The sequence below is a fragment of the Hydra vulgaris genome, chromosome 12, assembly GCF_038396675.1.
Source record: "Hydra vulgaris chromosome 12, alternate assembly HydraT2T_AEP".
In the NCBI taxonomy this organism is placed as follows: domain Eukaryota; kingdom Metazoa; phylum Cnidaria; class Hydrozoa; order Anthoathecata; family Hydridae; genus Hydra; species Hydra vulgaris.
The window spans coordinates 59317481-59343130 of NC_088931.1; the positions used below are offsets into that span (position 1 = coordinate 59317481).

General features: G+C 30.1%; 3 protein-coding genes and 1 non-coding gene across 4 annotated transcripts; 3 read left to right on the forward strand and 1 right to left on the reverse strand.

The window, feature by feature from the left end:
* Nucleotides 1-4408, forward strand: LOC136088243 (52 kDa repressor of the inhibitor of the protein kinase-like). The gene is made up of 4 exons (XM_065811928.1): nt 1-209; nt 1301-1381; nt 1466-1690; nt 1999-4408. The coding sequence occupies exons 1-4, from the start codon at nt 1-3 to the stop codon at nt 4406-4408; spliced, it is 2925 nt and encodes a 974-aa protein (XP_065668000.1).
* Nucleotides 4409-6095: 1687 nt separating this feature from the next.
* On the forward strand, nt 6096-6168 carry trnaf-gaa (transfer RNA phenylalanine (anticodon GAA)). The gene has a single exon. It is a non-coding gene; the product is annotated as a tRNA-Phe (tRNA).
* Nucleotides 6169-9863: 3695 nt separating this feature from the next.
* On the reverse strand, nt 9864-10973 carry LOC136088244 (ATP-dependent DNA helicase pif1-like). Its single transcript, XM_065811929.1, has one exon. It carries the CDS (start codon nt 10971-10973, stop codon nt 9864-9866), a length of 1110 nt encoding a protein of 369 aa, XP_065668001.1.
* Nucleotides 10974-14357: 3384 nt separating this feature from the next.
* LOC136088245 (ATP-dependent DNA helicase pif1-like) lies at nt 14358-15467 on the forward strand. The gene has a single exon (XM_065811930.1). It carries the CDS (start codon nt 14358-14360, stop codon nt 15465-15467), a length of 1110 nt encoding a protein of 369 aa, XP_065668002.1.
* The last annotated feature ends 10183 nt before the right edge of the window (nt 15468-25650 follow it).

Below are 25650 nucleotides of genomic sequence, written 5' to 3' on the forward strand. Positions count from 1 at the left end.
ATGAATTCATATTTAACCGAAGAATTAGTTGCTTGTGCAATAGAAACAAAGCATAGGCCTAATGTATTAAATTACAAAAATAGACTCATTAAAGAGCTCTCAGAGATTAATTTAATGCAGCCAAAAATACCGGATTCTAACCAAGTTAATACAGATATGATGGATTTTGTACCCTTAATTAAAAGAAATCTTGGTTATACATCATTAAGGTATTGTTTTGTTTATTTTGAGTTTTTTAAGTTTTTTATTTAATGAAAATAATATCATAATATGGACCTAAAATTCTGGATGTTAGATCATCTAACATCTAACAAAATTAAATCAATATAGATTATAATCAAATAGATTAAAACTTTTGTTGTTGTTTCATTAATTGTTAAATCCTTTTACCAGATTTATACAGAGTTATACTCATTTTTACAATGAGTATAAATCTGTATAAATCTTGTATAATATTAATAAATCTGTATAAATCTTTGAAACACATTACCATGATTGTAATTTGTTTCAAAATGAATTATTTATTAACCAAACAAATGACCTATGTCATAAGTCATTTGTTTGGTTAATAAATAATTCATTTTGAAACAAATTACAATGAGTATAAATCTGCATAAATCTAAAAGGATTTAATAATTAGTTACAACAAAAAAAGTTGTTGTTGGATGTTAGATCATCTAGCGTACAGAAAGTTTTAGGCTATGATAGATTTATTTTATTTCTTAAAGAGTTAGAGTATATACTCTAATTCTTAAAGTGACCAACCGTCCTTCTTTAGGGAGGACAGTCCTCCTTTTGTAGATTCTGTCCTCCCTCGATAAGTGTCCTCCTTTCTGTCCTCCTTTTTGATATTATAAAACTAATCTGTTAATCTCTGAATTCAAAGATGCCGCGTCGAACTTTTTTTCACCCAATCACTTTCATAAGCTGTAAATATTGTATTTAAGATAGCAAATACAAAACAGTATCATAAATAATTGTATTTTTTTGTCAAAATACAAAAATAAAATATTTTCAAGACCCCACTGTCTGTCCAGGGTTAATTTTATTTATTCATAATGCGCTTGCATCGTTCGTGTAGCCCTATATTTTATTTTTAATTAAATTTTTTTATCTTAAATTTTTTTTCTTCCTTTTCATTGTAAAAAAATGGTCACCTTATAATTCTTTATGAAAAAAAAACTTTTAGTTAAACTAAATCTTTATCTTTTTTTTTATCAATATTATTAATAATATTATATTAAATTTTAGTATTTTATACCTATTATTACATTTCAGTATATTTTACTATTTTTCTCAGATCTACTGAAGATGGAAATTGTCTTTATAGCTCAGTCTCTTTGCTTTTAAATGACAGTAAGCATACTTCAAAAATTCTAAGGTTACTTACATCAATTGAGTTATTTGAAAACATATATTTTTACACAAGGTATGATTATTTTTTGAGTTATTTTAATCAACATAGCTCTGAATATTCTCAGCTTGCTAATTTATTTTTTATCGCTGTTTCATTTAAATGCTATGACAGTTTTTCAACGATTAATGATAATATGATTTCTGAACTTCTTTTAAAAGAAGCATATTTAAATTGCTTTGATAAAACATTTTCATCTTTCATTTGCCTAATAGCATTATCTAGTGTTATAAAGCAACCTATTGAATCTATCTATCCTGAAGTTGGTTTTAAAAAGTATCATTGTTTTTTTAATACAGTTGTAAAGCCTCGTATCCAAAAATTAAGTTGTCCGATAAACATTCTGTGGTGCAATTTAGATAAAATAAAAAACAAAAGTGTTTTATGTTTTAATCCAAATCATTTTGTACCACTGATTAAAGATCTTTCAAAAAAATGACCAGCTGTTGTTTTGAGTGATGCAAGTTTACTTGATATCAAAAAAAAAAAAATGTCTAAGTCTAGTTTTCCACCTACAAATAATAAAATACAAAAAGCAATCCAGTCTAAATTAGTTTTTCCTACTGTTTCTAAGAACTCTTTAGATTAGATAAGTCTGGAGATTGTGATAAAACAGTTAAAACTGAATTGATTATCTCAAAAGACGCCAACAACAGTGATAAAAACACTCTTGACTTAAATATTCCACTTAATGAAAACATGGTTGTTGATGTTAGTTTATTAACTATAAATCAGGTAGCATCTTATTCAAACAATGATGTTTCTTCATATCATCTACAGGTTGAAAATTTAAAATCAGGATCAAATGATAGCAAACTGTTATCTCTAATTAATAATGTCTGGATTCCTGATAAATGTTTCCAATTTCCCCTAACAGGTAAAAGCAGAAAAAGAAAATTCTTGCTAAAATGGTTAAGTGATTTTTCTTGGCTTTGTTATTCTAAAATTAAAGATGGAGCATATTGTCTTCCGTGTACTCTTTTTGGTGCAAGCTTACCAAACAAATATACATTATGTAAATTATTCAAAGAACCATTTAATACCTGGCGTAATGCTATAAAAGTTTTCAATGATCATGAGAAAACTGTTGACGGATTGCACATCAAGTCCATGCATTGTTATAATATGCTTTTATCTAGAGTTAAAAATAACACTTTTCCTATTGAAGTTTCTCTAGATTTTTCTAGGAAACAGCGTATAGAAGAAAACACAAAAAAGCTTGCATCAATTGTCAAGACTATAATCTTTTTGGGTCGAAATGATATGTCTCTACGAGGTCATAGAGATGATAGAAAATATCAAGGAGAAATTGGAGAATCTTCAAAAATTTCAGGGCTGGGTAATTTTATTGAGCTTCTAAATTTTAGAGTTGATGCAGGTGATTCAATTCTAAAGGAGCATCTTCTCTCTGCCCCAAAAAATTCTACATATATTTCGAAGACCATTCAGAACGAGTTAATTGAGTGTTGTGGAAATGCGATTGAAGAGATATTAATAAATGATATTAAAAAAAGTAAGTACTTTTCTATTATGGCAGACGAGGCTTCAGACTGTGCAACGCTAGAACAACTTTCTATTGTCATACGTTATGTTGACTTGAACAGTAATATAAAGGAAGTTTTTTTACGCTTTTTCGAATGCAAAACAGGAACAAGTGGTTTAAACATAGCTACCAACATTCTTGAAACTTTAAAAGAATTCGGCCTAGATATACAAAGATGCAGAGGTCAATCTTATGATGGAGCTGCTTCAATGGCAGGTGAATACAAAGGTGTTTCATCTCTTATAAAAAATGTTAATTCTAAGGCATTATTTGTTCACTATGCCTCACATAAACTTAGTTTAGTTGTTGGGAAAAGTTGTCAAATCCAGCAAGTAAAAAATTTGCTTGAGCAAGTTAAAGACATATCTTATTTTTTTAACTTATCTCCTAAAAGAAGCAATTGCTTAAAAAAATACCTTCTTCCTGGTCAAGCAAAACTTATTGACACATGTCGAACTCGGTGGGTACAAAAGCTTCGTGGACTTGATGTGTTTTTTGATAATTATTCTGCAGTTTTTTCTGCTTTTGAAGAAATGGAAGACAATAATTTAAAAGAGTACAATATAGAAACATCTTCAAAAGCGTCTTCTTTTATGAAGTTGTTGTCAAATTTTTCTTTTATAGTTTCTTTAGTTTTAACTAAACAGCTTATGGATTACTTTTACGGAATTACGATCACCCTTCAAACTAAATCTTTTGATATTTCCCAGCAAGTGGATGAAATACAAAATTTGACTAATCGTTTAAAAGAAATACAAAAAAATGCAGATGCTTACCATAACAAATGGTATAAAATTGCTCTTGCATTGGCAAAAACATTTGATATTGAGGAAAAAAAACCTAGAACTTGTGGTATTCAGAAGCATAGAGATAATCAAATATGTGATACTATATCTGATTATTTTAAAGTTTCTATTACACTGCTTCTTGTTAATCATCTTCTCAATGAACTAGAAAACAGGTTTGATGTTGAGAGTATGATTGTTTATAATGGTCTTAGTGCTCTTCCTGCTAGTTTAACAAAGCAATATATTAAATCTTGTCCATGGAAGGAAAAGTTCCTTAAGTTTTTAAATTTTTATAAATCTGATCTTCCTCATTTCTCATCAATTCATGCTGAATTAGAGTTATGGGAGGAATTTTGGAAAGAAAAGACAGAATTACCATCTACTATTTTAGATACATTAAAGTTCATGGATATGAGAGGCTTTCCAAACATTTTAGAGGCTTTTCATATACTTGCTACAATACCAATTACAACTTGTGAGTGTGAAAGGTCAATATCTACTCTTAGAAGAATAAAAACTTATACTAGGAGTACTATGTCAGAAAATAGATTGAATGGACTTGCCCTAATGTCTATTCATCAGGAAATAGTTCCTGATATTAACAGAGTTATTGAAATTTTTGCATCAAAAGGAGACAGAAAATTAGAATTGTTATTCAAATAAAAATTTAGTAAAAAGTAATTAGTAAAAAATTTAACTATCATTTAATAAGTGTCTTTTAAATAATCTGTAAATCGTTTCTTATTAATAATTTACTATTCATTGTTTTAAATATTTTTAATATAAACTACTAAAATAATATTTTCATTTTCTGCTTCTATTAATTCCTAATGTTGAAAGCATTTTCAGGTGAAATCTTTTTTAGTTATTATTTTATTTGTTGTATTATATTCTGTATATATTGTATTTTATATTATTATATTAAAATGTTAAAAAAGGAAAAAAAACTATAAAATGTTATCAAAAAATTTGTGCATAACTGCCTATAAAAAAAAAAGAATCCAGAAATGGAGGGCTAACCTTAGGCTACATTACTATTACTTTACTCAAATTGCCTATCAAGAAAAGGAAAGAATCCAGAAATGGAGGGCTAACCTTAGGCAATACGACAGTTTACTGATGGAGTGCAAAGTCCTATGGCTTACCTTCTCGTTGGTGCACTTCGTTAAGTGAATTAGACAAGTATTATGTCTAATTTATGAACTAAATAGCCAAGGCAACATTTTAAATAATTTTTCAATAAATAAATAACTAAAAACCATGAAAAGTAACTTTTACCAAGATTTTTTTTTTACCTTATAATTTGAAATATTTTATCTGAAATGATTTTAAAATTTTTTTACGGTTGTTTACGGACTTGATTTCTAACCAGAGATATCAAAATCAACTTTGCTTATATTCCAGCAGAAAATTATTTCTACTGAGTAAGATTAAAATAAAATGATATTATTTTTGTCTTTTATAAGTAATTTATTGTATTTTGTAAATTTGAACATTATTACAATAAGTATAATAATTTTTACGCCTGTTATTCTTTCACGCCTGTCCTTATGTCGTTATATAAAAGTTTGTCGGAAACGAATCATCTTAGAGAAATCAAATGTTTTTAGACACATTCTTGAAATTTGTTATACTTATTGTTTATTGCTCTGACAACTTTTTAAATCTAGGGTGGTAAGTAAAGAAGAAAACCAATAAATCAGTCTTCGCTGAACGACGTACTAAAACATAGCGACTAAATAATAATGATAAATGTCATTGTTGGTAGTCTTCAAAATTTGCGATTTTTAATGAGTGAAGAATTTATATCTTTTAATGGGTTAAACCGTAAATTTAGAAAGGATTTATTTCTAAAAAAAAAATTTAACGACGTATTAAAGAAATGATACATACGGCATCCGTAGAATTAATTTTTAACTTCCCATAGAAAAAACAAAATGAAAAGTATTTCCACTCCCGAATAGGGGTGGTGTCACCTCTTCTTTCCCACTTTCTATAATGGCATTGAATTCAGCAATTTTAAATACAGTTAGAAGATTTCGACATTTTGAAGTCTGGAAATTTAAAGAATTCGTCTAGTTGGCAAATGTCGAAAAAGTGCCCCCTCTTTCCCCTCCCCCCCCCCCTCTTTCAAAAAAAGCTCTTTGCGCTAGTCCCGAACCCAGATTTGGCCACACAGTTAAAAATTCCTGGATCCGCGCCTGATATATATATATATATATATATATATATATATATATATATATATATATATATATATATATATATATATAACATGTTTTTTAAGCAAGCTAAATTTTTAATGTATAAAATGTACACTTTATATTTAACTTAAATCCATATTTTACCAGCCGAAATAGCTCAGTTGGGAGAGCGTCAGACTGAAGATCTGAAGGTCCGTGATTCAATCCGGGGTTTCGGCATATCGCTTTGCGACACTTAACTTAACATATTCAATGTTGCACAGCAAAAAACGAATCTTTTGAATTTTATTTATTTTTTGAGAGTATATATGGAATTTTTGCTGAAAAACAACATATGATATTTAAAACTGTTATTACACTTTAGTGCCTGAACTCAATGGGATACATCTAATACACTGGGATAACTGGGATACATCTAATACACGTCTTCACTGGGATACATCTAATACACGTCTGGGATACATCTAATACGAACTGGGATACATCTACGTCTGGGATACATCTACGATACATCACACGTCTGGGATACATCTAATACGAACTGGGATACATCTAATACACGTCTTCACAGTTACGATAATTTCATGCGCACGCAATATATAATAGTACGTCATGGTTCTTTATGCGCAGTATCGCATGAAAACAAGTAAATTCACATTTAATATAAAATAGTAACCTTGAAAGAAACAGTTGTTTATTTAAAATCATTTTTGTTTTTTCATAAAAAAGATATTGATTTAGCTTTATATAAGTTTATTTTACTCATTTTAAATCTAAAGTCTATATACTGTTTATATGTTCTTGCTATATAATATTTGTAAGCAAAGAAAAAAAAAAAAAGTTTGAACGTTGAACGTAAAAGCTCTAAATAGTAATAGTAATAGTAATAAAATAGAGCTTATCAGGAAAGAAGATTGCAAAATGGTAATATATATATATATATATATATATATATATATATATATATATATATATATATATATATATATATATATATATATATATATATATTTATATACATATATATATATTTATATACATATGTATATATACACATATGTATATATATATTTATATATATGTATATATATATCGCGTGCTAGTATGTATGCCCTTCGAGGTAACAAATACCAAAATATATATATATATACATACATACATATATATATATATATATATATATATATATATATATATATATATATATATATATATATATATATATATATATATATATATATATATATATATATATATATATATATATATATATATATATATATATGTATATACAGTGGCAGCGTTAGGGTAGGGCCTGGTTGGGCGACGGCCCAGGGCGCCGAATATAAAGGGGCGAAACTAATTGGTTATTTTACCCTTTGCCTTTTTTTTTGAATGGGGTTAAATTGAGCTAGGGGCGCCGTAGAAATCTCGCCCAGGGCGCTGGTAGTGCTAAAACCGGCACTGTGTGTATATATATATATATATACACAAACACACACACGCGCGCGCGCGCACACACACATACATATATATATATATATATATATATATATATATATATATATATATATATATATATATATATATATATATATATATATATATATATATATATATATATATATATATATATATATATATATATATATATATATATATATATATATATATATATATATATATATATATATATATATATATATATATATATATATATATATATATATATATATAGTATTGGACAAAACATTTGCAACCAACATCGGACAATGCTAAAAAGTGATCCTAAATTTACATGTCTTAAAAACGAAACGAACTATACTACCACAGCAAACAGTTCAGGAGTCTGGAGTCATAGCATGCCATGACATGAGCAATCTGACAGGTGACAGCACATATGCAGAATTTCGTTGACAAGTGCCATTTTGCAGCGGACAAAACAAGTGCAACTTTTTTGGTTTGTTTCATTTTCTTAAGTCTGGTCCGTGTCAACGTCACGGAAGTTTTTTAATAGTTAAAGGAAATATCCAGAAGTTTCTAGAAGCATGCAGAAGCATCCAGAAATATCCAGAAACATTCAGAAGCATCCAGACGCATCCAGAAGCTTCCAGAAGCATTGAAAAGAAGCATCTAGAATCTTCCAGAACAGGTTCACACAGGTTCATTTTACTATATAAGAGACATGTAAATCGACATGTAATTCAGTCAATATATGGAAGTCAATCAGTCAGTATTATCAAGACAGTTTATCGAAGTGAGTTTTATCAAAGTGTTTTATGGAAGAACATCAATACAAGAAGTGAAATACAACAAGTGTTTCATTAAATCAATACAGTCCATATCCAACCAAGACGTTGTGTTCCACAGAGCATTATTGTATCATCACAAGGTAAATGTAACACGGTAAGCCTTGAGAAGCGTGTGTATTTATTTTTATTAATTTCATGACTTCAAGTGCAAAAATGGCTCCCGAGAGTCTTGGATTGGAACTAAGAAAGAAAATTATTGGCAATTGCATAAGTGGAATGTCACAAAAAAGTATTTGTGATAAATATTGTGTGAAAAAATGGACCGTATCAAGACTATGTTCCAAATATCGTTCAACGGGGAAGTTGGCAGCAGATAACAAAGGTGGAAGACCGCGTTCCACCACTTCTAGAGAGGATTCTATGATCGTCAGATCAGTCAAGAAGGATCCCTGGATATCATCAGTTGAGATACAAAAGCAATTAGAGCTGCCTGTATCGGACCGAACAATCAGACGACGTGCTGTTGAAGCCGGATAGTTTTATCGACGCCCTGCAAAGAAATCGCTGATTTCACTAAAAAACCAGAAGAAAAGACTCCTGTTTGCTACATCTCATATTGACTGGAATGTACAGAAATGGCAAAATATCCTGTTCAGTGATGAATCGAAGTTCAACATCATTGGGAGCGATAGCATTCGCCGTGTACGTCGACTGGCCGGAAAACGCCTCAATTTATGTTACTGCCATAAGACCGTGAAGCATGGTGGAGGCAATGTAATGGTCTAGGGGTGTTTTTCTGCTAACGGTCTAGGTCCAATACATCGAAACGATGGAATAATGGAGCGTTTCATGTATAAAAATATCCTGAAAGATGTTATGTTACCTAATGCTGAATGGAATATGCCAACAAAATGGGTTTTTCAGCAAGACAACGATCTGAAACACACTGCAAAAGTAGTCAAACAGTGGTTTCAAGACAACCACCTATCGGTGATGGATTGGCCGCCTCAATCTCCGGATCTCAACCCTTACGAGAACCTGTGGGAGATCGTCAACCGCAGAATTAATCGTGAAGGTGTTCGTAATGAGGATCAACTGTTTGAACAAATCCAAAAAGACCTGAGCAGCGATTCCACAAAGTTTCATTGATCACCTGATCGAATCTATGCCTCCAATATGCAAGGCTGTGATCGACAACAACGGATTCGCCACGAAATATTGATAGCGAAATTCAGCTTGGTCAACATTTTGTCGAGTTGCAATTGTTTTGTCCAAAAGGAAATCAACTTTCTTTAATACTTTTGATTAATTTATTAATTTTCGTGGACAAATAATGAACTTTGTGATGAATAAAACTTGAAGAACTTTGTCTCTAAACAGTTACATAGTTATTTCTCTAAATTGAAAAAATGCAGCACTTTTATATAAAGAAAATAAATTAGCATTATTTGGTTGCACTTGTTTTGTCTGATACTGTAATCAACGCCGCGTTGATAAAAAAAACATTTATATCAACGTCATCGTTAATAATATCGATAGCGACATCTATTTCATCCCATACTAGGGCATGAAGCAACATTTCATTTACGTTGTTAATTTGTTCGTCGTTGTATTTTCTATTAAATATTATGTTCCAATAATTCAGTTGATGCATTTTCAATACTAGAACAAATGCCACGTAAATTGATTTCGATTTAAATGAATCACTACATTAGAAAGAGTGAGACCTTGTACTTTGTGAATAGTGAGCGCGTAGGCCAACACAAGTGGCATGCCTTTGCATTCGGCTATAATGTTTCTTTTGGCACCATAGAGCATTTCGGTTTGAAGTGTGACTTCAATTCGTTGTTCGTCCACCATCATAACGACTCGCTCTTTATTTACCGACTTAACAACTCCTTGAGTGCTGTTAACAATGCCTAACTCGGGTATGTTGCGAACATAAATGACCGGCGCTTGTTTTTTAAAAGTTACAGTTTGTGGTGTTTTAAACGGCCATTTCTCTTCTAGTTTGTAATTGTTAAATGTTTTTGTTTCGCTGTTAAATACAAAATCAGGAAATTTGTTTTTTTGTAGATACTCTTCGTTATGTGCAATTCTATCGTTATTGTACATAAACAGTCTTGTGTAATTTGGATTTAAATGTTTATCTGCAGGCTCTAGTCTTTTTCTTAAAAAATCCAAAGTGGATTCGCAAAAGACGCCCTCGCGTGTATTGTTCAAATGCGTTTGAAAAACGAGATCATTGTTTTGTCGAAAGTTTTTTACAAGTTCTATATTAACAAATTCACACTCTTGCCAAAGCAAGTCTTCAAACAGCAACGTTTCCTCGCCGACTGGCGTTAGTTGGTAAAAATCACCGACAACAAGCAACACACATCCTCCAAAAGGCATATAAGATTTTTTGATATTTTTTAAGATCATACTCAGCGTTTTGAACACGTGCACAGGCAACATTGAAATTTCGTCAATCACTAACATATGGACATTTTTTAATCGTTCTTTGACAACGTCTGTCATATTTTTCATAATCGTTGCTTCAGATTCCAGCCGATAGCCGAGTCCGGCAAACGAGTGTGCAGTGCTCGCCTCGGAATACATTTGAGCAGCAATGGCCGTACTTGCTGTAACGTAAATGTTCTTTTTCGACTTTAAAAAACGTTCATATATCATTTTAATGGCAAATGATTTGCCAGTTCCCGCCTTGCCTGTTAGAAAAACATTTTTGTTGTTCAACAACGCGACATAAGCTTTCTCTTGATCTTCGTTCATTTTTTACCTCCTGTATTTTTTTTTTAAAAATGGATGTTTTTATAGGCGACAAAAAAGATGTTCAAAAATAGATCGGTAAATAAAAAACTATTAAAAAAATAGGCCGCAAAAAAAAAAATCGCAGTGATGTTTACTTATGCGAGGGCATTAAAAATGTTTATATAAGCAAAAGTTACAGTCGCTCAGAAAAATAATTTGGCAAACGTTCATATAAATGTCGTAAGATGAAAAGTAGATGAAAGGTTAACAACATAAAGGCGACTGTGTGATAATATTTTTTTACGAAAAAACGGTGAGGTTAAAAAGATTTATGGAAACGAAAGTCAAGTGACAAAGGTGTAGTTTCGAAATAAAAAAGTCAAGTGACACGTAATGAATTAAATTTTTGAAAAAACAACTGAGTGAAAATATTTTTAAAAAAATTAGAACGGCGAGATTAAAAAATGTTGTTGACATCGAATGGCGTTATTGATTTAAAAAAATCATATAAAAAGGGCTACTTTTTACACTAAAGTTAAAACAAATTTGAGTTGACAGAAAGTATTCTTCAAGAATTATCAAAGAAAAAAATGCAAGGTATAGAATTAACTGGCAAGACACCAAAGTTTATCAGTAGTGATTGCCTAGCTCCTGGAATATACCAGTTCTCCGATGTCGATTTTAAAAATAACACTTCATATTTTTTGGCTACTGTCAGGCTTATTGCGCAATATGATCAAATCAAAAAAGTCTGGATTTTTTGTGACAAATGCGATTTCAATCGAAAAATTCTTGTGAATCCGTCGCAAGTAACGCTTATCAATAATTCGTTGGTGGGGCAATTCTTCATTAGAGCACATTTTCATAATGTAACAAGAGTTAATAAGAAAGGATAGACTGTTTTTGTTGTTCGCGATGAGTTTTTTCGTCTAGATACAAAAAAAAAAGTCAATGCCAAAAATATGGCTCACTTTCTTCCCGTCTTGAGAAAATATCAAGATGAAGTTTACGTTGAATATCTTCGTTCAAAAGGCGTGGAATTAAAAACTTCTGATGATTATCTTAAAATGGAATCGGGAGTGGCAGCTCAGTTTCACGCTTATCATTTCGAATATGAAATTGCAAATTCTACAGAATTAGAAGATGTACTTTTGGAGGAGAAGACGAAAAACGCAAATGCAGTAATGCAACAAATCGCCATTTCGTTAAACGAAGAGCCTGCAGCAAATAAAAGAAAGCAACAAATTATTTCTGACGATGAAGAAAATTAATTAAAATGTAATTTTTTCAAAAAAATATTTTTTTAAAAACGTAATATGATTTGTTTTTAATTTTGTTTTAACGCTAAATTTTTTTTTTTAAAAAGTTGAACTTATTTTTTATTTGTTTGCTTTTTAATTAAATACTTTTTAAATAAATAACATGTGAAAAATTTTTTTATTTACTTAACGCGCTTCTATAAACATATTTTACATTTTTAAATTTTTATTTTACATTAAATCTACATTAAATTTATATTTTACATTTTTACATTTTTAAATATGCCAAATGTATGGTTATTACAATGATTTATAAAAATTTTAAATTTTTTATTTTTAGAAAAAAAATTAAAAAATGCATTGAGCTTTGCAAAAATTTTTAATGGTTCATCCGAGCGAATTGTGTGTTAGATTTGGTAATTGTTCTTTTGATCCATGTTCTTTTCTTGAATATTTTATATTAATTGACAAGCCAGAATGTATATACGATGTTGCTGCAGAATATTTGAGACAACGCAAGCATGAGAAATTGCGATATAGCGTAGACTTGTATACAGAATATTCTAGGAAATTGCAAGTGTTGAACAAGATAACGTACGTAACCAAACATAAAGATTTTGATTCAGAATCGTTTACAGCTATATATAATTTATATTATTTTAAAAATTTTCAAATAGCGTTAAGTGAGCCTATGGTGTGGAATCAACCTTCGGAGACAACTGTGGAGACAAAGTTAAATGAATTTTTAGAGCGAATTCGTTACGTTTGTGAGCTAAGAAAAAGAAAATTAAACATAACCTTTCGACGTAATCAAAGCATTGAAGACAATGGCAGATATTATTACGAGATGTGTCTTTACTGCTACATAAACCTGCTGTTAGACAGTAAATATGAAGTTTGCGGTTCGTTACTTAAAGGAATTTACTTGAGTTTGTTACTTAAAGGAATCAATAAAGTTGATTGTAAAGTTGTATTTGTTGCATTACTGCATTTGCGTTTTTCGTCTTCTCCTCCAAAAGTACATCTTCTAATTCTGTAGAATTTGCAATTTCATATTCGAAATGATAAGCGTGAAACTGAGCTGCCACTCCCGATTCCATTTTAAGATAATCATCAGAAGTTTTTAATTCCACGCCTTTTGAACGAAGATATTCAACGTAAACTTCATCTTGATATTTTCTCAAGACAGGAAGAAAGTGAGCCATATTTTTGGCATTGACTTTTTTTTTTGTATCTAGACGAAAAAACTCATCGCGAACAACAAAAACAGTCTATCCTTTCTTATTAACTCTTGTTACATTATGAAAATGTGCTCTAATGAAGAATTGCCCCACCAACGAATTATTGATAAGCGTTACTTGCGACGGATTCACAAGAATTTTTCGATTGAAATCGCATTTGTCACAAAAAATCCAGACTTTTTTGATTTGATCATATTGCGCAATAAGCCTGACAGTAGCCAAAAAATATGAAGTGTTATTTTTAAAATCGACATCGGAGAACTGGTATATTCCAGGAGCTAGGCAATCACTACTGATAAACTTTGGTGTCTTGCCAGTTAATTCTATACCTTGCATTTTTTTCTTTGATAATTCTTGAAGAATACTTTCTGTCAACTCAAATTTGTTTTAACTTTAGTGTAAAAAGTAGCCCTTTTTATATGATTTTTTTAAATCAATAACGCCATTCGATGTCAACAACATTTTTTAATCTCGCCGTTCTAATTTTTTTAAAAATATTTTCACTCAGTTGTTTTTTCAAAAATTTAATTCATTACGTGTCACTTGACTTTTTTATTTCGAAACTACACCTTTGTCACTTGACTTTCGTTTCCATAAATCTTTTTAACCTCACCGTTTTTTCGTAAAAAAATATTATCACACAGTCGCCTTTATGTTGTTAACCTTTCATCTACTTTTCATCTTACGACATTTATATGAACGTTTGCCAAATTATTTTTCTGAGCGACTGTAACTTTTGCTTATATAAACATTTTTAATGCCCTCGCATAAGTAAACATCACTGCGATTTTTTTTTTTGCGGCCTATTTTTTTAATAGTTTTTTATTTACCGATCTATTTTTGAACATCTTTTTTGTCGCCTATAAAAACATCCATTTTTAAAAAAAAAATACAGGAGGTAAAAAATGAACGAAGATCAAGAGAAAGCTTATGTCGCGTTGTTGAACAACAAAAATGTTTTTCTAACAGGCAAGGCGGGAACTGGCAAATCATTTGCCATTAAAATGATATATGAACGTTTTTTAAAGTCGAAAAAGAACATTTACGTTACAGCAAGTACGGCCATTGCTGCTCAAATGTATTCCGAGGCGAGCACTGCACACTCGTTTGCCGGACTCGGCTATCGGCTGGAATCTGAAGCAACGATTATGAAAAATATGACAGACGTTGTCAAAGAACGATTAAAAAATGTCCATATGTTAGTGATTGACGAAATTTCAATGTTGCCTGTGCACGTGTTCAAAACGCTGAGTATGATCTTAAAAAATATCAAAAAATCTTATATGCCTTTTGGAGGATGTGTGTTGCTTGTTGTCGGTGATTTTTACCAACTAACGCCAGTCGGCGAGGAAACGTTGCTGTTTGAAGACTTGCTTTGGCAAGAGTGTGAATTTGTTAATATAGAACTTGTAAAAAACTTTCGACAAAACAATGATCTCGTTTTTCAAACGCATTTGAACAATACACGCGAGGGCGTCTTTTGCGAATCCACTTTGGATTTTTTAAGAAAAAGACTAGAGCCTGCAGATAAACATTTAAATCCAAATTACACAAGACTGTTTATGTACAATAACGATAGAATTGCACATAACGAAGAGTATCTACAAAAAAACAAATTTCCTGATTTTGTATTTAACAGCGAAACAAAAACATTTAACAATTACAAACTAGAAGAGAAATGGCCGTTTAAAACACCACAAACTGTAACTTTTAAAAAACAAGCGCCGGTCATTTATGTTCGCAACATACCCGAGTTAGGCATTGTTAACAGCACTCAAGGAGTTGTTAAGTCGGTAAATAAAGAGCGAGTCGTTATGATGGTGGACGAACAACGAATTGAAGTCACACTTCAAACCGAAATGCTCTATGGTGCCAAAAGAAACATTATAGCCGAATGCAAAGGCATGCCACTTGTGTTGGCCTACGCGCTCACTATTCACAAAGTACAAGGTCTCACTCTTTCTAATGTAGTGATTCATTTAAATCGAAATCAATTTACGTGGCATTTGTTCTAGTATTGAAAATGCATCAACTGAATTATTGGAACATAATATTTAATAGAAAATACAACGACGAACAAATTAACAACGTAAATGAAATGTTGCTTCATGCCCTAGTATGGGATGAAATAGATGTCGCTATCGATATTATTAACGATGACGTTGATATAAATGTTTTTTTTATCAACGCGGCGTTTTTTTTATATCGCTTTTAAACGAAATAACGTACAACTTTTTCAGGCCTTAATTCACTATTTTGAACGCTACAGTATGTATAGCAGCCAACCGGGTATTACAATGAAAAACACAATGACACATATTCGTTATTTAATTTCCGCTAAAAAAGATGTGACACTAGATTTGACTATGTGGCAAGAGTTTCATAAAGTTTGTTTTTTATCTCGTTTCAATAAATGTAATATGATATTAAAAAATAATTTTTTTAAACTTTTTTTAAAAATACTTCTTTAGACTCCGTTTTCTCACCCTTATTTTTAAAACACCTGCTAACCCGTTTAACAATATATATTTATATCGAATATGTTCTTTTTTTTAGCAATATTTATTCATTTTAGCAATTTTAAACACCCCCCTTTTTTCCCCCCTTATTTTAAAACACCTGCTAACCCCTCCATTTTCCCCCTCCTTTTTCCCCCTCTTTTTTTTCATTTTTTTATAACAAGGATCCCCCCTCTTTTTTTTTTCATTTTTATTTTTATTATAACAAGGAGCCGTTTTCTCATAGTACTATTGGAGTGATGAGATACCCCTATCATCATATATATATATATATATATATATATATATATATATATATATATATATATATATATATATATATATATATATATATATACACACACACACTAATATATGTATATATATTGTATATATTATATATTATATATACACACACACACAACTATCATTGTGCATTTTCACACTCTTTAAGAGCTTTAATTTCTTTTATATATATTCTATAACCCAAACATGTAAAGAGTATATATATATAAATAATATTAGGTTTGACTAAAAATAGTTAAAATAAACTTAAATAAAGCAAAATCGATGTCTTTATAATGAAAAAAAGAAAAAAAATCTCATGTAAACAACTGTTTCTTTCAAGAATGTTTTCATTTTATATCTGTGTATTTACTTTCTTTCATGCGATTCTGCGCTTAAGGAACTATGACGTACTATTAAATATGCGTGCGCACGAAATTATCGGAACTGCGAAGAGTTCTATTAACTTGCCTTGATCTAATCATCATGAAACCACTCATGAATCAGACGTTATATGAGGACTCATAGGAATTTCTTGGCTATTGGAGTACCTAAATATTATTTTTTTATCATTCAATGGTAGACCTTGCGAGCAGTGTGGCTGGGTTCGACGATTTGGTAACTTCCAAAAAAGTTATTTTAAGTTCCCGCTAACTGTTGTAACTTGAGCTTAACTTAAGGTAACTTAAGCGTAACTTATCGTAACGTTGGGTAACTTATAATACAAAAAAGTAAGTATAAAATAATGACATTAATGTATTAAAGTTGTTTAAACACAAACACTTCAAGACTTTTGTTGTTACGCAAAACTTATTTAGTTGCCAAATATTTTATAAGAAAGCACCTCGAAATGTTAAACAATTAAAATTTTTTTATTAGCATTCAGTTGTTAAGTGAAAATATAATGGTTTTACAAAAAAATCACTGTAAATTTAAAACAGTTACTTTAAACTTTAATGCTATAAATATATAATATGCTATAAATATATATAATATAATATATATATATATATATATATATATATATATATATATATATATATATATACATATATATATATATATATATATATATATATATATATATAATATATATATATATATATATATATATATATATATATATATATATATATATATATATATATATATATATATATATATATACACTGCAGGCCAAAAGTTTTCGGAGACTTGATATTTTTATATAAAAAGCTAAAATCTATCCTGTATCCTTAAATTAATCAATAATGTTATTTATAATACTTAAACTTACTAATTTTAAGTGTTTATGTAAGTTTGAGGTCAGAAATTGGGTATTACTGACCTCAAACTTACATAAATAAGTTTGTTTTTTTAATTGTTTATTTTAACTTAATATATAACGTTACATTACTCTTAAGAGTTAAAGTTATTTATTTTTAAATTGTTAAAGTTATTTATTTTTTGAAACATGAAGTAAATATTTATAATATAATGAAAGCCGACGAAAATAATTAAGAATATTTAGTTTTGTTTAGTTTTCATTTGATATTAATAATAGTTGCATTAAAAAATCTTGAAAAAAATTTTAAAGTTTTATAATTTGACTATCTAATTAAAAATATGGGTAAAAAACCTTCTTTAACGGTTGCAAAACGTTCTGAAATAATTACATTACATAAAGAAAGTTATTCAGTTCGTAAAATTTTCAAAAAATTTAAAGTTGCCAGAAGTACTGTACAAGATACCATCAAACGATGGAAAGAAACAGGCATTTTTGAAGATAAAAAAAGATCTGGTAGACCACGGAAGAAAACAAAAGCAGAAGATAATAGCATAATATTGATGCGTAAAAGAAATCGAAGACTTACGGCCCCGAAAATGACTTCAGGCTTTAATAGGAGTCATTCAAAATCTATTTCATTGACCACTACGAAACGACTTCTTAGACAAGGAGGACGTTCTGACCGTATAGCGGTCAGGAAACCGTTGCTACGGATTGGAAATAAAAAGAAAAGGTTACAATGGGCTATGGACCACCAAAATTGGACAGAAGAAGACTGGGGAAAAGTATTATGGACCGACGAGTCCAAATTTGAACTGTTTGGGCAAAGACGTAGAACTTACATCAGAAGAACAACAAAAGAAAAAATGATCCCAGAGTGTTTTGTGCCAACAATCAAGCATGGTGGTTGGTCAGTTATGGTGTGGGGATGTTTTTCTTCAGCTGGTGTAGGTGACCTAGTTAAAATTGAGGGTATTATGAAAAAAGAACAATATAAAACAATTCTAGAAAACAATCCTATACCTTCTGGCTTAAGAACTATTAGTCATGGCTTTGTTTTTATGCAGGACAATGACCCTAAACACACCTCAAAATTATGTAAGAACTATATTAAGGAACAAGAGGATAATGGTGTCCTCAAAAACATGACCTGGCTGGAGTTGGACAGAAAGGTCAGACAAAAATGCCCAACATCCAAAGAGCACCTGTGGCAGATATTAGAAGAATCCTGGTTATCAATTACACCCGAAATAAAAAATAAATTAATAAATAGGATATATATATATATATATATATATATATATATATATATATATATATACATATATATATATATATATATATACATATATATATATATATATATATATATATATATATATATATATATATATATATATATATATATATATATATATATATATATATAAATTAATTCTTGAATGTAGACATCATGTATGAGAGTATGTAAATTATTATTTTATAAACATCAATTAATACGAGTTTCTCTCGATACTAAATTTATTTTTAATTTTTTATTTATTTTTATTAAAGAAATTTTCGCTGGATTGTTGTGACCAGAGTCTTCAGCTTTAAAGTTTTTTTGTTTTTTTTTGTTTTTTTTTGTTTTTGTTTTTTTGTATCTTATTTTTAAAACGGCAGTTTTATTTTATGTCCATGGGATGGTTTCATTTTTTTCTGACGTTAGTGCACCTTAAATGGTGTTCAAAATTTTGTTGAAACATATTGACCCTCATCTAAATTGATACCGTTATGTTGAGGGGCACATTGGTGGTACTGTATTTCGAGTGCCTCACGAACTCTCCTATCAAACATTTTAGCATCAACTTTTAGAGTTCCGCAACTGTCCCAGTTAATTTGTTGTGAACAATGTCTCATGTGTGTAGCTAATGCAACAGGAGTATCAAAATCAAAATTTTCAGCCAAATATCTTCTAGTATATAACTTCTAAAAAGTTTGGAGAGCATTACAATCCTAATTTCTTTCAAATAGCCATCAAAATCAATCCAATTAAAATAGGTAAGTGACATGAAAATTTTAAAATGATTAAACACTAGAATGAACACGGTTCTTTAAACAAACTAATACAGCTAAATTCATTGAAAAGAAACTCATGAAAATACTTGAAACGAAGAATTATGAAGCCGTAAAAAGAATCACTGAAAAAGCACGAGAAAATATGTTCATGAAATCAAGAGACAGATTAATCAAAAAGTTCAAACTTCTTCAAGATCAACGCGTTAAGCGAACATCCCATTCGACAATCTATACTAAAGAAGCTGTTTTAAATTTATGCGACACAGAAATTCCAGAACAGCAAAAAAGTCTCCTTAACCTTGGACCAAAATTTGTACCAACAATAAAATCTCTTCCGTATCTTGACATCATCTCATTAACTGAGTTATCAGCTCTAAAACTTGAATACAACAAAAAAGATGAAGCCGCGCAAACGCTGAGGAGAGAGGTTTTAAGAGAATTAAAACTAAACAAAAGTAATAAAAATGACAACTTGACTCGTGAACAAAGGAAAGCACTTACACAATAAAAAAAAGATAACAATATTGATATATACCCATTTGATAAAGGAATGGGCTTTGTAACGATCCCTCATTATAAAGTAATAAAAAAGATTCAAGAACAAATTGGGCCAACTAAAATTATCAATGAGGATCCGACACAAAGTTACGCAATGAAAATCAAAGTCCAACTATCAAAATTAAATAAAAAAGGTCGGTTCACAAAAAATGAAATCAGCAAGTTTATTCCAGTGACCCAATACTACCTCGTATGTATGGTGTAGTAAAGGCACATAAGCCTGAACAATCTTACCCAATGCAAATTGTAGTATCCACAATAGGCACACCAAACTACGGAATCTCAAATTACTTAGTAAAACTAATACAACCAATATTAAATGAAAACCCAACTCGATTAAAAAATTTACAACAATTCGTAGAAAAAGCAAAATCGTATCCAGTGACAAAATTCAGGTGTCATTGGACGTTATAAACTTATACCCATCAATTCCTCTTAAAGAAGCTGCTGAAGTACTCATAAGGTTATTGGAGGTGAGCGATAATTTTAAAAAAGCGACAAAATTAAATATAAAAGAAATAAAAATTCTAATAGAACTATGTTTATACCGACCATACTTTTTATGGAACAATGAAATACACGAACTTGAAAATTCAGGTCCGATAGGTCTTTCATTTATGGTAGTTTTAGCTGAGTCTTTTCTTCAACATCTTGAAAAAAGAGCACTTAATACAGCGCTGAAAAACAACCCACTTATTGATTTAAAGTCATTTTATAGATACGTAGATGACAATCATGCTAGAGTCCCTAACATTGCCCATGCTGATCAATTTAAGACAATACTTAATCAACAGCATCAAAAAATACAATATATAATCGAATTTGAAAATAACAAAAAAACACTAAATTTTCTAGACATATCCATAATAAATAACAAAAGTGGTAACTATGAATTTAAAAAACACAGAAAAAATGCAATTACTAACATTCAAGTTAAGGCAACATCAAACTATGACCCACAAATTTTAATTGGAATATTCAAGGGTTTCGTACATAGAGTATTTAATGTATACAGTCAAAAAAATATAGAAAATGAACTGAAATTCCTTATTCGAGTATTTGTCGAAAATGGCTACAAACAATCTAATCTCATAAAAATCATAAAAGAAATAAAACGAAAGAACAAAAAATCACTAGTGACTACTAAAAATAATGAAAACATCACCAGTACATATCCAACAACTTCATTACCTTGGGTACCAATATTGTCTCCCAAATTACGTAAGGTGTTTAGGAAGGCAGGATATAAAACGGTCTTTAAATCAAACCTGAACCTAAAAGCAATATTAACATCAAGAAATAAATCTAAACTACAAATGAACAGCCACCCAGAAGTCTACCTTATTAAATGTTATTGTAACAAAAAGTATATAGGTGAAACCAAAATGAAAATAAAAACATGCATGCAGCAACACAAAAACAGTACAATAGGAAATAAAACAGAACGATCTGCATTAGCTTCACACATGAGGCATTTTTCACAACAAATTAACTGGGACAGTTGCAGAACTCTAAAAGTTGATGCTAAAAAGTTTGATAGGAAAGTTCGTGAGGCACTCGAAATACAGTACCACCAATGTGCCCCTCAACAAAATGGTATCAATTTAGATGAGGGTCAATATGTTTCAACAAAATTTTGGACACCATTTATGGCGCACTTACGTCAGAAAAAGATGAAACCATCCCATTGACATAAAATAAAACTGCCGTTTGAAAAATAAGATACAAAAAAAAACAAAAGAAAAACAAAAAAAAAACAAAAAAACTTTAAAGCTAAAGACGCTGGTCACAACAATCCAGCGAAAATTTCTTTAATAAAAATAAATAAAAAATTAAAAAATATATTTAGTATCGAGAGAAACTCGTATTAATTTATGTTTATAAAATAATAATATATAAATGAGTAAAAAACACCATCCTGATGATCCATTGCTGGATCATCAGGATTTTAAGTGTTTTTTACTAATTTATTATTGCTCTGTTCTTTAATAACATTGAGCACTCTATTTGTAAAATACACTAACATAATTTACATATATATATATATATCTATATATATATATCTATATATATATATATCTATATATATATATATATGTATATATATATATATATATATATATATATATATATATATATATATATATATATATATATATATATATATATATATATATATATATATATATATATACATATATATTGCATTTTTTTAAACGTTTTTGTATTTAAGCTTAATAAAACTAGATATTTTGTGAAGATAATATTTACCCTCACAGCTGTCACCTGTTTTTCCTGGCATTTTGTTTAAACTGGACAAAATATTTGATTAATTTGTTTTTGAGGACAAATCGTAAACATTTCGATGTAAAGTTGTATGATTTTCCTGACGTTTTAAACGTTACGTTTTTCAGTGGTTATAAGCTATTAGTATAAAATCGCATTTATTGTCTCATCTGTTTATTTTTTTCACTATTCTCTGCCTACTGATTATATGTCTGTATTTTTTTATCTCTGGCCAATCATTTTTTAATTTATCTGAGTCTGTTTTGTGTGATAGCTTTTGTCTCTACTTATCAGGCAAGATTTATATTTCTCATACTATTGGAATCACCAGATTTTCTACCATATTTTCAACTAACTACTTTTATACTAACGACAAACATTCTGAGTTTCGATGATTATGAGTGATATTTACGTATTATATTTATAAGACACATTTCAGCCATAAAAGAAACGGTAAGTTACTCATAATTATTAATTTCTATTTTCTATTTGCTTTGTGTTATTTCTATACATTAAATTGTTTATTTTTATACATACGCATACATGCATGTGTACACGTTTGTCTTTTCTAATGTAAGTGTACATGATATTTATATGTATCAACATATTTGCTTATATTTACACCACGCGCATCCCTCACCACCCTCATGAGATCTCTAAGAATGTTGGAGCTGTATTAAAAACTGGGATAGGGATTGGGATTTTTGGCTTTTGTAGTGTAGTCCTGTTATATTGCAATATTGACTAGCATGACGTAGAGTGCAGGCGGTGAGATCTGTTGCAAGGACACGCCCCTGACGAGTGGCGTTAGTGCAGGTCTCGGGCTCTCCGAAACGTCATTGGTGATCGCAGTGCATTCCTGAGGAGGGGGATCACCATTATGCACTACTTAATTCTGATTGGTTACCATGGCACCAACATTTTTTTACCTCTTACACCCACGTATTATAGCGCTTTGTGAGCTTTATATTATGAATTTGTTACATTAATGACATTTATATACTTTTATCTCACACAGGTGATGATCAGTTTTCAGTTGGTTATCTAGAGTTTAAACCATATATAGTAGCACATTTACTAGCCTATTTTTTCTTTTTATATTGCTCGTACTTATATTTTGTATCATTTTACTTTATATTTTGTTATCTACTTATTTTATTGTTTTTGTATGGTGCGATAATTTTAGCCATGGTTGCCTTTTTTTTTAATTTTATTTTAGGTGCCCCAAGAAGTCCTAACGGTCTTGTCACAGAGCACCGCGGAAGTGCATTTAACCAGGAAGTTCACGCCTCCTTCCTTACCGTGACGCGAAAATTTGTCCAGAGCGCGTTTCGAACCTGGATCTCCTGCTTATAAAGCAAGCGCTCTAACCACTGCGCCACGGCCGCTTATACCCTTTAATGAACCAGCGGATCGATATTGACTTGTTTACTCATAGACCATTGTTTTATCATTTGTTTAGTATGACTAGAGCGTGAGTTATTGTTCACCTAATCCCTGAGTCCTAAAATTTTCTTCCTCCTACAAAATAGTCTTTACATTCATTTATGATTCTCACCCAATGACATCATCTACAATCTACTTCTATTTTCACATCTCCCAGATCTACGTGACTGGACGGCTCCGTTGGTCACTTTTTGCGACCATTGTGTCGCATAAACAAACAAATTTATTCTTTGTGGCTGGTGAGCCCCGACTTCTTCCAATGTACACTACAACGACAAAACGGACATTAGGCTATCCCGCTGGATGTGGTTACGGCGCTCAATAACCTAATGGCTACGCTAACACTCACGCACACGTTCATTCGGAAGCTCCACAATGCACGTCGGATCAGCGCTCGCTGACTATGTGCTCGGATCTAAAATCTCACTCCATAGCACATCATTCCACACCAGCACGGGGCAGTAGCTCTTTTGACTAAGAGCGATGGCTTGTGGCCTATGGTGACTAATGTGTGCATTCGATCAATTGAAATCCATTCTGTAGGTCTTACGTCTGGCTCTGATGTGCTAGCCCATAAGCGCAAGGAGTGAGTGTGTTTAGCTTTCTATTCACCCGATTTGAAAGTGAACGAAAACATAACGAGACCATACAAGACGACCAAACGGTACATACTAATGCACTACACCATCACACCTGTAGACATCAACAGTCTCTAAAAATATTATATATACATATATAAATTAGTAAAAAACACCATTGCTGGATCATCAGGATTTTAAGTGTTTTTTACTAATTTATTATTGCTCTGTTCTTTAATAACATTGAGCACTCTATTTGTAAAATACACTAACATAATTTACATATATATATATATATCTATATATATATATATCTATATATATATCTATATATATATATATATATATATATATATATATATATATATATATATATATATATATATATATATATATATATATATATATATATATATATATATATATATATATACATATATATTGCATTTTTTTAAACGTTTTTGTATTTAAGCTTAATAAAACTAGATATTTTGTGAAGATAATATTTACCCTCACAGCTGTCACCTGTTTTTCCTGGCATTTTGTTTAAACTGGACAAAATATTTGATTAATTTGTTTTTGAGGACAAATCGTAAACATTTCGATGTAAAGTTGTATGATTTTCCTGACGTTTCTTACTTGTGAGATGATTAATGTTACTTATAAGAACAATTCTTAACATTTACAATTAGGCAGAATATATCAATAATTGAGATAATTTTGTTTGAAAAAATCATCGTTTATTATTTAAAATGCTGTTGGGGCAGTTTTGAATAAAATAAATGGGGCACCTTTGAAACGTTTAAACTTTTCGCACTGTATTGCTTGATTATTACGGCCTGATTTTGATTATTAAAAATGGTCCGAAATTATAAAATAAAAGAGTGACAGAAGTCATAGAGGAAGATATTAATAATACTGTTGTTCAAGTTGTAAATGGAATAATGAGGCCAAGAGAAGCTGTTAAAACTTATAATATAAAACGTAATACTTACAAAATAAAGAAGTATAAAAATTTATCTAAGACCAAGCTTGGTTTGACAACTAAATATACTGTTGCATAAGTATTAAACAAAGATGAGGAAATAATGTTAAGTGACTACCTAATAAAAAGCTCTAAAATGAATTATAGCTAAGCATTTAAACAGGCAAGAGAATTAGCATTTCATTATGCTCGTTCAACAAGTTTCAATTAGCACAATGTAAATCAGTTTTTTGAAAA

Bases quoted from the DNA above. Each gene is read 5' to 3' on its own strand.
- LOC136088245 (XM_065811930.1), top strand. From the start codon at position 14,358: ATGAACGAAGATCAAGAGAAAGCTTATGTCGCGTTGTTGAACAACAAA.
- LOC136088243 (XM_065811928.1), top strand. From the start codon at position 1: ATGAATTCATATTTAACCGAAGAATTAGTTGCTTGTGCAATAGAAACA. The intron at 1,382-1,465 runs GTTACTTACATC...TAATCAACATAG, and splicing joins CATACTTCAAAAATTCTAAG to CTCTGAATATTCTCAGCTTG. The intron at 1,691-1,998 runs GTATCATTGTTT...AGAACTCTTTAG, and splicing joins CCTGAAGTTGGTTTTAAAAA to ATTAGATAAGTCTGGAGATT.
- LOC136088244 (XM_065811929.1), bottom strand. From the start codon at position 10,973: ATGAACGAAGATCAAGAGAAAGCTTATGTCGCGTTGTTGAACAACAAA.